Source organism: Phoxinus phoxinus (genome assembly GCF_949152265.1).
Source record: "Phoxinus phoxinus genome assembly, chromosome: 1".
NCBI classification, from domain to species: Eukaryota; Metazoa; Chordata; class Actinopteri; order Cypriniformes; family Leuciscidae; genus Phoxinus; species Phoxinus phoxinus.
The window spans coordinates 17872780-17889399 of record NC_136876.1 but is presented as its reverse complement, the minus strand read 5'-3'; the positions used below and the strand labels follow the sequence as shown (position 1 = coordinate 17889399).

The 16620-nt window shown below is 37.2% G+C and overlaps 1 protein-coding gene across 1 annotated transcript in view; it reads left to right on the top strand.

Moving 5' to 3' along the window:
- The window catches only part of LOC306993753 (Na(+)/H(+) exchange regulatory cofactor NHE-RF2), a 31076-nt gene extending 25398 nt beyond the window's left edge, over positions 1–5678 (top strand). The window contains exons 4-6 of the mRNA XM_079603752.1: positions 1711–1864; positions 3284–3387; positions 4164–5678. Of these exons, the coding sequence (XP_079459878.1) occupies positions 1711–1864; positions 3284–3387; positions 4164–4331 (426 nt within the window). The 3' untranslated portion in view covers positions 4332–5678. The remainder of the gene's footprint in view (positions 1–1710; positions 1865–3283; positions 3388–4163) is intronic.
- The last annotated feature ends 10942 nt before the right edge of the window (positions 5679–16620 follow it).

The following is a 16620-nucleotide window of genomic DNA, read 5'->3' as shown; positions in this document are numbered from 1 at the left end:
AATATTGACAAATGGCAAATATTGAAATTACTGACCCCAAACTTTTAAACGGTATATTGTTACAAAGGGTAACATTGTTTAAATAATAAATGCTGTTCTTTTTTAACATTTTATTAATCAGAAAATCATAGGTTATAAAAAAATATATTAAGCAGCACAACTGTTTCCAACATTGATAATAAATCATCATATTAGTATGATTTCTGAAGGATCATGTGACACTGCGACTGGAGTAATGTGCAACATTGGAAATTATATATATAACATGACAATCATTATTAGGCCTACTGAGATTAATTTTTCAAAAGTAAACATTCAGATGCATATAAATTGAGAATTTTAATCCGAAATGTAAAAATGCAAAAAGTCTTAATTTCACCAGTTCAGACAAACTTTCTCTCCATCCTGCAGTTGTTTGCAGCCTCAGTAAAAGAGTGCGAGTCCTGCCCCCTTCAGTTTGGAGAGGCGCACCTCTCCGTGTGTCCCTCGGGACACTGATACCTGAAACCCACACGGCCACAGCAACACGCTTCAATATTTGATGGTGTTCAGTTGAATAAAGCACACGGTCCATCTGTCCTCAGGACAAACACTCAGATTAAATCACCTTCAGCAGAAGGGGAGCGCGCTCGCGGGCCGCTCTCGTGCCTGCGTTTTTGTTTTGATTGATTTGGTTGTAATTTCGGTAAAATGTCTTCACCGTCTCTCCTCTGTTCGACTGGTTGGGAACCTAATTCTCCCACAAAACATGTTGCTAAGCAACCAGTAGCAGGGCGCTATAGGCAAAAATGAATGACCAGGTTTAATATGGGATAAATAAAGCTACATGTGATTAAAGTCACTGAGGCAGGAGTGAAAATTCACCCCAGAATAATCTATTGATGCTTTTTTAATCTATTGATCTAATAAATGTTTTTTATAGGTCATTACTGTAACTCGTCTCTCTTTTAAAAGAGTCAAAAATAATGCACCACGAAATTACCATTAAAATGTTCAATGGAAAATGATATTTTGTTTTTATACATTATGATGAAGTACTTTAAAGTAGCATTCATATAATTTGTTTATAAATATGGTAATCAAATATTACATGAAATCAGTTATACAAAAGTAAAATGATTGTACAATGTTTTATTTATTATTCATTTATTTATTTAAAATAATTGAGACCGTTTAAATATAAATTACATTGTGTGTGTATATATTTATATAATTATCGATTAATCACATCTAACATAAAAGTTTGTGTGTGTGTGTGTAATATATATATATATATATATATATATATGTATGTATATATTTATGTATATACAAACTTTTATGTTAGAATATATTTATATTATTTATGCTTTTTTAAATGTATGACTATAAACTATATATATATATAAACTATATATGATATATATAGTTTAACTATATATTTATATAACTATAAAGTTATAACTATATATATATATTAAATTCAACATATACAAATAAATGTAAAAGTTGTTTTAGATATGTTACCATAGTAATACCATAGTTGTTGGATGCTACCATGAAACTAATATCATTGTATTGTTTGAAGTTCATTGTAGTACAAAGTAAATATTGTATATGAATATGATCAAATATGTGGTGAAAGAAAAAAAAAGGTTGTTGTTGTACAAAACCGCTTCTAGCTGTTCTGTTTTGAAGTCCTAACTCTTGCTGTATTAAAACTCTGTGCAGGTGAATGGCGTGAACATTGAAAACATGAGACATACTGAAGTTGTGGCCTTCATCAAGACCGGCGGTAATGAGACGCGTTTGCTAGTGGTGGATCCAGACACAGATGAGCACTTCAAGAAGATGGGCATCACCCCCACCACCATCCATGTCAAAGGTACGGTTGAACAATTCACTGAGGATCGTTCACCCAGAAATGAACATTCATGAGCAAGTGTGTTCGTATATCGGGGGCGTTTCCTCCGAGGAGGACCAGGGAAAATGTGTCTCCTCAAAAATAAACTGGATGAGAAAATCCACATTGGAAAAATAAAACGCTGATATTACAAAATGTGACATTAAAAAGTAACAGTGTCCAACAGTGACACCTGCAGGTAAAGTTACAGTGGGACGCTGCGTCTCTGGCCTCCCCTGATCCCGTTGACTTAAAGCAGACCCCCTAAAGCCTGCGGTGGGTTTAGTGGGGGGGTAATAGAGAAAGAATAGGGGAAAGTTACTTGAGAGGAGGCAATCGTGCAATGATTGGATATGATCAGTTATGATTGATGCCATGATCAGATATGATGATGATGGCGGTAATGTAAATACTAATTAAAAAGTAAACGGTTCAGCTTAGACATTAACGCTTCGTCACGTCAGAATTAAACTTGAAATGGCCTGAAAACATGATGATTTTAGTGAGCACTCAGCTTGGGGAAATCTTTGTTTCTGTGACCAGTGAGCTTGATGACTGCTAATATATATCAAAATATAATACAGTAAAAACTAGTATTATTTGAAATATCATTACAAATTAAAATAACTGTTTTTTAAGTGAATATATAGTCAAATGTAATTTATTCCTGTGATGGTAAAGCTGAATTTTCAGCATCATTACTCCAGTCTTCAGTGTCACATGATCCTTCAGAAATCAGTCTAATATGATGATCAAGTCTTATAATTCCCGTTCAGTTCATCGTTAATGGTGGTTCTTCATATTCAGTTTAGTATGTGCAGCCTTGACTTCCTCTTCCTGGGATTTGAGGGGGAGTTTGATGGATGTTTTTTTTGGTTTAGAGACAGACATACGTTCTCTTTCCTCTTCACTATAGAGGTTGCACCTCTGCACAGGCATCAACATCTGGGCTGTAGGCCATTCTGGAAACTCTTGTCCATGTGTGTTCGCCAGCAGTCCCGCTTCTGACATGTGGTTCAGATTAATGTTAAATTGAGTCGAACACTTTAAACAGGCTATTGACATCTCTTGGATAATTGTTATTTGGCAGGATCCTGATTCGGCCCACTGGAAGGTCGTTCCAGCCACTGTTTTCTTTGTATCATTTTCATGCATTTCATCCATTCAATCTTCTGCGTCAGGTCTTTGAACGTCATGTGACCCAGATTAGCCCGAACAGGCCATGCGTGCTGTTTTTACCCACCGCTCAGCTCAAGGTTTCCAGCTGTAGCAATGGTCTTCTCATCACAATATATTGATAAACTGACAGCGGACATGCAGGTTTATGGCTGTTTTTTTCTGTTCAACGTCAGCCACAAAGAACAGTAACCTGAGCTGTGGTTCTTCTTCTTCTTAAAACAGATTTTGACGAGTCCATAACGAACGGCTCCTCCAGCCCACACGTGAACGGGACGTCTTCGCGATCCACATACTCAGACGGCAGCAGTCAGGACACAAACACACAGGTGACCATTAATGCAGTTAATGCACAAATCTGTTCGCTCTTCAAAATAAAGGTTCTTTATTGGCATTGATGGTTCCATGCAGAACCTTTAACATCAATGGAATCTACACTAAAGACTTGGCATGTTATGAAATACATTTTTATAATAACTCTCTCTATAAAAACTCTCTCTCTCTCTCTCTCTCTCTATATATATATATATACATATATATATATAAAATGTACATGCACATATATACACAGTGTATATACAGTATATATATATATATATAGAGAGAGAGAGAGAGAGAGAGAGAGAGAGAGAGAGAGAGAGAGAGAGAGAAAGAGAAAGAGAAAGAGAAAGAGAAAGAGAAAGAGAAAGAGAAAGAGAAAGAGAGAGAGAGAGATTTCAGATGCAAAAGCCTCAAAGTGCCATCTGAAAATTTCTTCCAGAATGATAATTTTTATCAAGCTTGTATGTTTATGTTCAGTTATTTAACTTAAATGGCAATGAAAGTTACCTATTAATTGTCATTAAAGTGAAATTACTGGACTTGATAAAAATGCTAATTTTAGAAGAAAATTTCAGATGGCACTTAGAGACTTTTGCATCTGAAGTCTTCATATATATATATATATATATATATATATATATATATATATATATATATATATAGACTATATATGTGTGTGCATGTGCGTGCAGTCACAAAAGTGCATTTTATGCCAAATAGTCAATGCATTTTATGGCTTTTTGCAGCTGTCTCCGTGTGTTAAGTGTGTATTTCTGCGTTGTAGTTCTCGAGGGACAGCAGCAGTCATCTTCTCGACCCGTTTGAAGAAACCGGTCTGTGTTTGAGCCCCACGGCGGCGGAGGCTAAAGAGAAAGCCCACGCCAAGCGCGCCAGAAAGAGAGCGCCACAGATGGACTGGAACAAGAAGCACGAGATTTTCAGCAATTTCTGAATCTTCTTCCCGGACCCCAACCCTACGAGTGTTGCATTCAACGCCCTGGACACGTGACTGCTTTTAATGGAAAGAAAAGAGGCACCTATTTTTGTAGAAAATGAAAACTTGAACCATAAAAAGTTGAAAAACTCACCCGGAGGGGATAATGTAAGTGACACAATCGGATTTCTGTCTTGTAAATGACTAAGAAAGCCAGCAGAGGGAAAAGCTGTTCGTATAGAGAGATTTCTGCATCATTTTGTTTTCATGCTGATTATTGGGCTGCACTTCTACATACAGGTAGTGTGTTAACAGTAACGTATACAGTGGAACACCAAAAGCCAAACGAGACTGCATATGGATGGACTACCGCAGCATTACGGACTCGACGGATCAAAAATCATCTCATCCCATGTAGAAGAACCAAAATACCGAAGCTCATTTTATGTCGTACATGTTTTATGTGAATCGTCAGTGAATAAGAATTATGAATTTTTTTGCCAAAGACACAACCTATAATCAACCTGATCAGCTGATGTCTTATGCTTTTGGATTGTTTTGAAGGGACATACCACTGGAATTGGAAGAAAGAAACAGGAGTGACCCAGAAAGGGGAGTGTGAAAGGGAAATGCACTTCTCTTCTTCACCACCAGAGGGCGTTAATGCACTCTTGGTCATTATATTAAGTCGTCGGACTAGTGTAACATGTTCAACCACCAGAGGGAACATCACAACACACACACCACTGTCTTACACACTGCAGGAGTGAAACTTTTGAATTGAAAATATGCAACAAAGAGTCATTGCTTAATGTACAGTGTATTGTCTACTGTTGCATTCTGGGACATGGATGGATATACTGACAAAACAGATGGCATGCAAGAAACTGAATCGGTTTAGGAAGAAAAGTAATAAACCTCGTAAAACGATAAACGTACGTCTTATCTACACAGAGTTTGAGGAACAGATGTAACAGTATTGATGCGTTCTGTATAAAGACAGCTGGACTTACACATTACCGCGACTCTCAAACTCTTCTCAGACATGGCTGATTGGGATCTATAGGATTTATTTTGGTACAGTTAATAATGCAGACAATCATAAAAGCTTTTAAGAGAGCGCTATATGCATTTACTGCACACATATTGTGATATATAGCATCAGCATTACTATTATTCATCTTAATAATTCATGATACATTCCATGTTTGTAATTTAGTATTAATGTAGTCAAGTAGATCCTGTTGTTTTCTTTCCTGTTGCTCCCCTATGCCGCCATTGAGCACTAATGGGAAATCATTTCCTATCAGAAATATTCATATTAGTATTATTTTTTTCAATAAAGCGTGACGCTTACATTCCGAATCAGATTGTTGTGGTCATTTAAACGCATTTATCAGCAGAAAGTGTCATTTGCATGGTCTACTACCTATATGAAAAGGTGAAAAAACACAATAGCATTATTAATGTGTAAAAAATAAAATGTATATGAAAAACGTTTCTAGATTTGTGATGTTGATAGCTGTGGAAGCATGTCATCACAGTCTGTGAAAAGGCAAAGCCAAATATCAGTTTATCACGTATTTGCCAGAATATACAGTGTTATTTCAAACTAAATGTGTTCTGGACAGTAAATTGGGTCACAGCTCTTGGTCTAACTTATAATTAATAAGCAACACTGGTAATATCACTAAAATAAATTTTGCCATGTTTTGTTAATACCTTCCTTTAGGCTACTGAACCAAAAAATTTTTATATAAAGTCAATCATGCAGTTATTTTACAAATATATTCATAGGCTATAAACCAGATCTACATAACTGGATTCTGGATCGAGTGCTGCGTGCTGCCATGATGCTTTATGCCGTTGCTAAGGTGTTCTGATGTTTTTCTGTGTTGCCGGGGTGTTGTGTGGGGTTGCTAGGCGGTTACTTTTCAAAAGTAACCAACCAAATATCTATCACTGTAAAATATTTCTCCCTAATTCAACCTAAAAACTTTCTGCCTTCAATGTATAGTCAAGTATAATGTAAGTCATTTTAACTTTTTATTTTTTTTATCTTGCCTATTTGAATCTTGTATACCGGTAACTTAAAAAATTAAGATGAAATTGGTTAAATTATTTGAGTTAAAGTTATGGAATAACATTCGTTGTCATGGCTTATTGATCATATCATTTCCTAACCACAAGTATGAGCAATTGATGCTTGTATAACACCACTAGTAATTATGTAGCCTAATCAACAATGAATCACATTAATTTTGTACTTTGTAGATTACATTAGTCCCGCAAACACTCCTCCACTCACACAGGCTTTTCTTTCGTAGCTTTCTAGATGTTCACTAGCACTAGGGCGCAAGCAAACGTGTCCAACATGATCACGCCGATGACACCCTATATGAGCCATAAATGATATTTGAGCGGATCTTGCAGTCTTTAGATTAGAGACAGGAGTGTCTGTTTGCGCTGAAGAAGACGGGCTTCAAAAACCTGAGCAATAAATCATATAGATGAAATGACTAATCTCAAAGTGGACTTCGCAGACAGTCTGATAAAACAAGACCACATTACCCAACTCGTCTCACTTATAATCTTTCCCAGTGTATATGATCAATAAGTTATGACAACACGAATTTTCAACTTTTTTAATAAGTTTCATGTATAACTTATTAAAAAAGTTGAAAATTGCTTATTTTGATGAGTTAAAGTCTCTTAAACTTGTTTTTGAAAGTCAGTTTAATGTAATTTGAGTTGAAATTACTTAAACATCCAAGTTGATTGTACTTAAAAATTGAAGGCAGCATCGTTTTTTTTTTTTTTTTTTTTTACAGTGTAAAGGGAGTTTTTGAACAATGAACCTTTTTGTTCTTTTTTAAATTTAGCATGCAATAAAAAGACGATCAACTTGCCCATTACAAATCAGCATGTGTGCCTAACAGGGATTTTATGTCTTTTGCTGAACAAAATAAATGCCTCATAATCCCTGAAAACACTTTAGGATGGTGCAGAAAGTTGTAAAGTCTGCATAACCAGAAGGACCGGCGGCAAGAACCGTAAAAACGCAGTTTACTGTCATGCTTGTCTAGCAGTGTAATGCATCACTGGAGGCTTTGACTGTATATAGGGCAAAAACCTTCACTTCTCAGAAAAATTAGTTTGGACGCATGCACTATCCATAAAGCAAACCCCACGAGTATTTGACTGTTGAGTCACACGTAAAAATGTCTGATCGGTGCATCAGATTATCAAGTGTCTATATCTCAAATACTGTCTTCACTAACAGTGACTTTTAACCAGCTGGTGTTTGTTGTGTAAAAGGTCCTCAAGTTCACAGGTATAGTTCATCATTATACTAACATGATCCACAAAATGTCCATATACTTCTTTATTTTATTATTTTAAATGCTTTGCTTGAGAACTATTATGGTATCTTTCGTTTACAATTAATATAATTAGAAATAGATAAATAATATTTTTATTTAAATGATCTACACACATAATTAATTTAGTTAGTGATTATAGAAAGTGAATGTTTTAGTTAAATAATTAAAATAATAATTTATTTCAAAATTTTAAGCCTTTAATTTTTTTAAAATGTAAAATAAAAAACATTCATTCTATTTTTGAAAACACACACACACACACACACAAAACCAGGGTGTACATTAGAATAAACAAAAATAATAAAATCAAAAGATGAAAATAAAGCATAATAAGGTAAATAAAAACATGAAAGTGTTTGCATTAAAAAAGTAACACATTTTACAGCTCTCTATTTAGTTTAATATCGTTTATTTGGTATTGTTGAACTATTGTCTGTCTTGAACTGCCTTGAAAATGAACAACAAAGGCTTATTTCCCCCATATGTACATTTATGTAGGCCTACTAAATTTAGCTAATAGAAGTAATATTTCTTATGAAAAGACATGCCCAAACTAAGTTGAACCATTATCAAACGTTTTAAAAACGCAGCTGAAAGTGGGAAGTGGTGGGATAAATGAACAGAAAAAAAAAGAAGAAGCCAAATGATGAGTAGCCTACAACCATAGACTGTAAAAAAATATGGACGTAGTGTCCTACAACTGAACAACAATAAATAAAAGCATGCTTCTGCATGTAAACCACAAAAATGTGTCAAATATATCAATATTACAATTTGGTTTGCTTTCACGTGTAGTCTTACTTATATTTGTGCAGTTGCAATGTTGTATTTTGAGTGAAATCGACGTAGTTTACTAGTAATACCTCATAACTTTATCTTTTGTACTCAGTGAAGGGCAGCTGCAGTGCAGACGGGCCGAGAGGACGGCAGTCGCGGTCGCCATGGTTACGCAGTGTTTGTGTTAGCATGCGCGTGAGTCAGAGGAGCAGTGAGTCACAGTCAGGAGGAAATTCTCTGTTCTCGATTCACACACAACCACACACTCTCACCGAAGCCAAATAAGGCCAACAGCTCGGAGAGAGAGAGAGAGAGACGGGAAATCTGTCCTGTCAGTGGCCGGCTGTGGATTTGTGAGTAAGGGGAGGGGAACGGTCACACCCAGCGACTTCACACCTCAGTGTACCGGCCCAACAACTTGACTTGGTGGCTGTATTTCACATCGCAAACGGTTGAGCTATTGCGCTATGATAAAGTAGCCTTCAAATTGTGTAGTACCACCCCAGCCTTTGTTGTTGTTGAATTAATAATCAGTTTGGTTTTTATATTATGAACAGTGATGCTATATATCACATGCTAATAATACCATGGCACTGCCTGATTAGCATATTACCATATGTGGTAACGTTAGTTGCATTTAGTTGACTTTTGTTTTTATTAACATCAAGACTTTAGCTTAAAATCTATACATATAAAGCCCGGGGAAAGTTGTCACATTTCAGTAAATGTCCGTTCACACCCAGAAAGATAACTTTAAAAAAACAACCCCCGGCCACAGTGTAAAAGTAGCCAAATTCCATGGAAACCCCCGGACTTTGCAACACTGTTCATGTTGTTTGTTGCTTTAATGCTCCAGCTCTTTAAAGTCAGGTGGATTCTGATTGGCTGTTTATGTTTCATCAGCTGAAAAAAAATAATTCACACCAAGGATGATAACTATTAACAATAACTAAGCCTATAACGTTTTAATAATAACGATAACGACAGAGGAGCGATATTGTTGAAATTATTTTCAGAGCATTTTTTTTTCAGCTGATAAACGACAAAAATATTGGTCAGCCAATCAGAATCTACCGGACTTTAAAAGAGCATTTAAAGTGACAGCACGCTCTTAAGGCCCATGCACACCGCGTACAGCATTTGCACATGACTTTTTAAGGCAAATTAACGTTGTAGTCTGACTGAAATCAAACTTTTAAAGTGCATGTAACCACTGACATCCAGAGTCCAGGATGATAGCCATTACAACATGGTGGTCAACCTCAGCGCTGTGTGTTTTGGGAATACACTGGAATCTCCATTGCAAACATTCTGCCAAAATGACCAAAATTCGGTCTATTCAACCAAAACCAGCACTGTGTTTTTTGGCAAAATCACTGCCAACTAGATGATGTCAGCAGGCCCTAATAATCACCTTCCTTCTCAGTAAACGGTGAAAAAAAAAAATCGCTCATATTGATCGTTATACTTTTGGAGAAAAGTTCACGTACCAGTACGTTCTGTATATTTGTAATTTTAGGCTAATGGTCACATGCATAAATCCAACATTGAGCTTGATATATGTCTCTATATGACATTATATTATGTCTCTGGACTTCCAGTATTGATTGAACATAAAAAGAGATTTCGTCACCACAATGGGTTGCTAAACTTAATTGTTCGGAGTGTTTTTGCCAGTAATGCAGAGCCATTTTAAGCATAGCACATTCTCCGTACCTTTACTGCAGTTTTAAATGTTGCTGCGCAGATTTTAAAGCAAGCATAATGTCCTGCAGGAGCGGCATAGCAATTATATGGACTGTTTGCGTGTGTAATGGATTCAAGGGCTCGCATTTATCAGACTGTGGGTGTTGGGTGAGGTATAAGGACATTCCCGTGAGAGAGTGGCGTTAGAAGGGCATCACTGTGAGAAAGAGACGGGGAAGGTGCATGTTGGGAGGTGTATTGAAGAAGGGAGTATATTAGATGTGCATTTATTTATAGGGAGGTCTGGGAACTTCAGTGTGACAGTGAATGATCTCATTAAAATGAGCTCATGCGGAGGAAGTGCGTTTGCTTTCATTTCCTTATTTATGAGATCATTTTGTCTCATTTCCCGTTTACAATGTAGGCTCAAACGAATTGAATTAATGTTAATGTCAATTTCATTCAGTCTTATTTAACAATGAACACTACAACTATTGTACTTTTTACATTTTGTGAAGAAAATGTGAATGCATGAGCAAAACTCTCCATAATGCTGCGAGGCTGTAGGTTGTATTTGCAGTTGCTTGAGTGTGTGGTTTTTGTTAAAAATATCGACATATATATACATATTGTTTTCGACTGATGTCAACTTCTAAGTTTTAAGTACCGAAAGTTGGTTACGTAAGACTGGAATTGCTGAGCGCTCGTTTCAGAATCAATTCTTTCCTTTAGCAGACAATAACTTTATTTGTCGTGCACTTTGATCTTTAAAACTTTGCAGAGCTTTATATTCACAAACCGATGTATTACACACTGCGTGAAATTAAATATTGAAAAATATATATAATCGGGGCACTTTAAATCCAAAAGTATTGATCCAAAGTGTAAATTATTTGTTGATAATATTGTTTACAGTATTAAAAAGCTTTTTTTTTGCCAGTTAATTGAGTGCAACTGCAATGCAGAAACTCTTATCAAACTATCTGAAAGATCTGTATCATTGGACATGACAATGCTTACATTTCCACCATTAAAGAAGAGAATAAAGGCATGACAGTCATAGAGAAGAGTGCAGAGGAGCAAATAGAGGCAGTTACAAGATAAAATAGATAAAATAGCTAATATGTTTATATCCTTGAGTGCAAGTGCATTGCATAAACTCTCATTATCAAACCACCAGAAAGATCTTTATCATCAGAACGACAATACTTGAATAACCACTGTTAAACAAGGAAACAAAGACAGTGAAAGAGAAGAGTGCAGAGGAGGGAATCGAGAGAAAGGTGGTCTAAACGGAAGAGAGGGAGGTCCCATTGAGAGTTTATTTCAGCGGGGTATATTTAGACATGGCCATGAAGAAAGCAGAGGGGGAAAAAGAGTGATGTATAAACAGTAGTATGTATCTGATGTAACGTACTGCAATGGGCCCACACACACACACACACACAGCAACTCAAGAGAAAATCTGCTGCAAATTACTCTGAAGGACTAAGAGTACACTCTGATATTACAGATAATGAGCGGCATAAAGAGCAACAGTGAGCGAGGCAGCTGGAAAATCGATACGATTAATGGCCGTGAGCGGCGTGCGTAACAGTAACGGATAATGTCATGAAGTCTACAGAGCAGTCCGAGGAGCGCTACACAGCAGCAGCCACAGTGACGCCATTGTGGTTCAAAACGCACTTCCTGTCTGCCGCCACAATGTTTGTGTTTCATGTTGCTACAGCAACCAGAGAGGAAAAAAAGAAAAGAGAGAGAAACTGAGAAATCGAGGACAAACCCATATGACTAGCCGGACTAAAAAAAAAAAAAAAAAGACAAATGCATCCAGACTGTGTGTGTGTGTGTGTTGTGGATTAGCTGTGGCCCCTAAAGCAACATTAAAATACCTGCTATTGCCATAGGGGTTTACTGCCTGTCCCAACACATTCCAGTTAATATATGTAGCATTATGCAAATTTTTTCATGCACATTGAAAAGTTGCTTCTCTTCACCTTTAACATTTTGAAGGTAAAGAAAAATATATTGTAAAATTAATAAGCTCCACTTGTGCAAAACCACCCTGGCCAAACCAAACAATATTATAAAGAAGTAAACAAAGTCTAGTGTAGTATACTATACTACAGGACTGTATATCGAACATACATGCACTTTTACCTAAACATTTCCTTAACAAAACTTTTTTAAATGTAGGTCAAACTTAATAAAAAATTACTAAAGTATTTAAATTGTATTTGAAGTCAGTCAGTGATAAAATAAAAAATATATATATATTTTCTTATTTTTCTAGAAGGTACTCTGCACTGTACAATTCACCTCTTCTAGGGTGTTGTGTGGTTGCTAGGGCATTGCTATGTGGTTGTTAAGGTATTGTGGGTGGTTGCTAGGGCATTTTTACGTGTTACTAATGTGTTTTCACTAGTTGTTAGTGTGTTGTGTGGTTGCTAGGGCATTGCTATGTGGTTGTTAAGGTATTGTGGGTGGTTGCTAGGGCATTTTTACGTGTTACTAATGTGTTTTCACTAGTTGTTAGTGTGTTGTGTGGTTGCTAGGGTACTGCTATGCAGTTGTTAAGGTGTTCTGCATGTTTTTTAATGCATTGTTATGCGTTTGCTAGGGTGTTCTGGTAGGTTGCTAGGGCGTTGCTAGCTGGTTGTTTAGAACCACAAGTCTTAGGGTAAGTCAATGGGATATTTTTTTTAACATGAACGTATTAATCAGAGCTGTTATTGTTAAAAAACTAATTATTAAAAATAATTTTCGTTATTTAAAATAAAGCAGATATATATAAGATTAAAAACGTATATATATAAAAAAAAATAAGTTCAATTTAAAGTACTACAAATGAAAATAAATGAAAGCAATATAGAAATATATATATAAAACTGATTAAAAGCACAAAATAGAATTACTAAAACTGAAATATAAAATGTAAACTGAAATTCTAATACTAATCCAATAAATCACTTGTGTAAGTGTATAAGTGTATACTTATACAAGTGTATAAATAGAGATTTATTAAGTAAAAATGGCAGCAAACTGTTTTTCTACATGAAGTGTTATTCTTGTATGTAGAATGTTGCGTTTCAGCTGATTTTTGACCAGTCGTCTTTCGCCCTGATTGTGCGAGTATGACTGTACTTCACTTCCTAACAGTCCCGGTGTTGTTTATTGTGTGTTTGTGTGCGAGTCAAAGAGCGTTTGTGTCTGGAAGAGGAGCTTGTGTTTCCTCCGAGGAATGCTTGTATAATTAGATCCTCGCTGTCATGACAACCAAACTTGATTTTTGAGGGGGCCGAGACTAGTTCAGTTATAGAAACCTGAGTCAGTGTCTACGACTCTCTCACACACTCACACACACACACACACACACAGATAAGACAGAAACTACACACACATGCACCCTTATCGCAGCATTCATGCGTGTATGTACTGTATACAACAGCCTTGGATTGTGACCTTTGAAACCACAGGTATAGATTATAGTTTTCTCGGATTAGAGGATAAAAATGTAATTAAATAATTTAAAAATAAATCACATACTCTGTGCACCAACAACACAGACAATGATGAATAGGAAATCAACCTTCAAGCACATGTGGCAAAAGTAATAATGGACAAATGGTTTGCAACCTTCTGACTCAGCACATGACAAATTCAACCCCTCAGTGGGTTATTTGCCACTACGACACTCTGACGCTGGCTGTGAACACGTGAAAGATTAATGCAAAAACTCGAGCCCAAAAACATTAAGAAATGGGTCAAAACCTGGACGAGTGTGTGCCAGATGTGTATCCGTCAAATGCGTTGTGTGAGCTGAAGTCAAGGCAGTCACTGCTTACAGGAGCGTTGATCTGTGTTGCTGTGAGACTCGACTCGTGTGCGAGTGTGTGTGTGTGTGTGTGAGGAATGTGTGTGATGTCCAGACAGTGCACAGTTGTTCTGTCCGGAGCTGACAGTCATAAAGTGTAGTGCAGCTCAGAGTAAACAGGGTGTGTGTCTGTCCTGTAAACACTGTGCAGGTGTGTGACCCTCGCCGTGTCCTTCTGACCCAACGCAACCGTTGACTTTATTGTATTGGTTTACAATGTATTGTATAGTACAGTAAAATGCATGGACGCGCTTAATGATGCAGTGCAGAATGCTGAAGTACAGTACAGACGGTAAAAGATGCAGAGAGAGAGAGAGAGCGATCACACGCTTCTGTAGTGGATGAAGCCCAACAGATGCAGGTGAGACTCGTCCGATGAAACCAGAATAAAGGGTTTGAGGTGTGTGTGTGTGTGTGTGTGAGGGACTCTCTCTCTTTTATGAGCTCCTCTGCTGTATAATTGCTCCCTGCCTCTTCCTGTGTTCACGCTGAAGGAGGGGAGGGCTCAACTTCTGACGTTATACAAATAGGAATTCCCTTCGCTGGTCTCTCTCACTGCGCTCTCATTCACTTTCAGCCTGTCTGGCCCCCAGACGAACTCACTCTCTCTCTCTCTCTCTCTCTCTCTCTCTCTCCTATATAAACACCCATAGCGTCTATACTGGAGTCGGACACTCCCTCTGAGACACAAGTGCTATAAGGTTCCTCTCACGCTCTGAACAGAGGAGATACAGAGAGAGAGAGAGAGAGAGAGCAGTCAGATCATCCAGGTAAGAGGCCGGCGTCACACTTCTGAACTGTGAATAACATCTGCATGTGCTTTTCTACACTATTCGTTATTGCGCTTTTAAGTTTCCAAGCCGCTTTCCTCTCTAAAAGACAACTCTTGTTGCGCGTTGTGGAGGTTTGTGGTGTGTGGCTGGTGATAGTAGGACTGACTTTTTTGAGTTTAGCCAGACGAGTGCTCCACTTGAGCGTCCAGAGGAAAGGTCATCCGTAAATAGTTTCATTGAGCGAGTGCGGGACATCTGTCGGCCAGACTTGAGGCTTCGGGGTCGGCGTGAAAGCGGGGGTCATAAAAACGCTCTCAAAACAAGGAGTGCGATGATGAGGCCGTGGAGAAAAAAAGCTCAAACATTCTTCTCATTGTTCCCAAGTCTCGGAAGACCGTGCCAGACGCTGCACAGCCAAAACAACTTTCAGAGGAAGGAGAAGGAGGAGGAGGGGGGAAAGTGTGACAAAATCAGAAAGGCCAAGCCGGGAGTGTTAGACGAGGGGTCCGGACTCGAGCGATAGATCAGCAAAGCGAAAGCAACCCGAGGGGATTATTCATCTTGTGCTCGTTGAGCGTAAGAATGAGAAAACTTGCTTGATAATTTAGTCAAATGGATATAATATGATACTGAAGTTTTTAATATAACATAGTACAGTAAACACAGTAGAAAAGTTAAGTGTAATATTGAATAATGTATGCATTTTTAGTATAATATTCTGCATAGCATAAGTGTGTAGTCTGTATACTATAGTAAAAAAGATGTGTATATTATAGTGAAGTGTTTACTGTAGCCTATATAATATAGTAAATTGTGTTGAAGTGAAGTGTATGGTGTTGCATTATATACAGTTGTATAGTCGAGGGAAATGTGCTTGTGCAGCGCTTCTCACAATACACATTGTTTCAAAGTAGCTTTACAGAAAAACATGATGTTGAAGTTTGTAATATTTTAATATCTTAATGCATTTAGCAGATTAGAGCTGGGCCATAATATAGTTTATATGTTTGCGTTGATACAAGGCGTTGAGATATGCTAGTATAGATCGCCCTCCGCAAGTACTGTATACTGTATGCATGCGGGTGAAGTTGGACATACAGGTGAAACTCAAAAAAATAGAATATCGTGCAAAAGTGTTTGATGATTATGGCTGACAATTTATGAAAAAACCTTTTAACAATATTCTAATTTTGAATTTGGGGTTTTCATAAGCTGTAAGCCATAATCATCAAAATTATAACACATAAAGGCTTGACATATCTCAATTTGCATGTAATGAGTCTATATAATATATTAGTTCCACCTTTGAAGGTGAATTACTGAAATAAATGAACTTTTTCACAATATTCGAATTTTTCGAGTTTCACCTGTACTTATATATCCATGTCTATATAAGGAGCTGGGCGGTAATATACTATAGTGTAGTGTATAATTCAGTCAAGAAAGCCACAAACGTTATTCTCTCATAATGTGCTCATAAATCTTAAAAAATGAGAGACACAGGGAAGGTTCAAGGTTTTGGAAACAGGCCCGTCCCACTTTTTCAAGGAGCTCAGGCGTTCTCAGGACTGGTACAGAGATTAGGAAACTGTGTGCAAGTGGAACAAGTGTGATGGATTCCTGTGTTTGCTGCTGAGTGTTTTCTATGCTGAAGTTAATGGCTGATGCTGAGGATTGGGTGTAATCGTATCTGGAGTAAAGTTACAGACGCATTAGCGAGAGCACGATGAGCTGGGGAGCGAGCAGCCTTGTGCTCATGCTAGTGAGTTTTCTCTGCAGTAAATGCTAATGCTAAAGTTGTTTTTGGAAGCTTA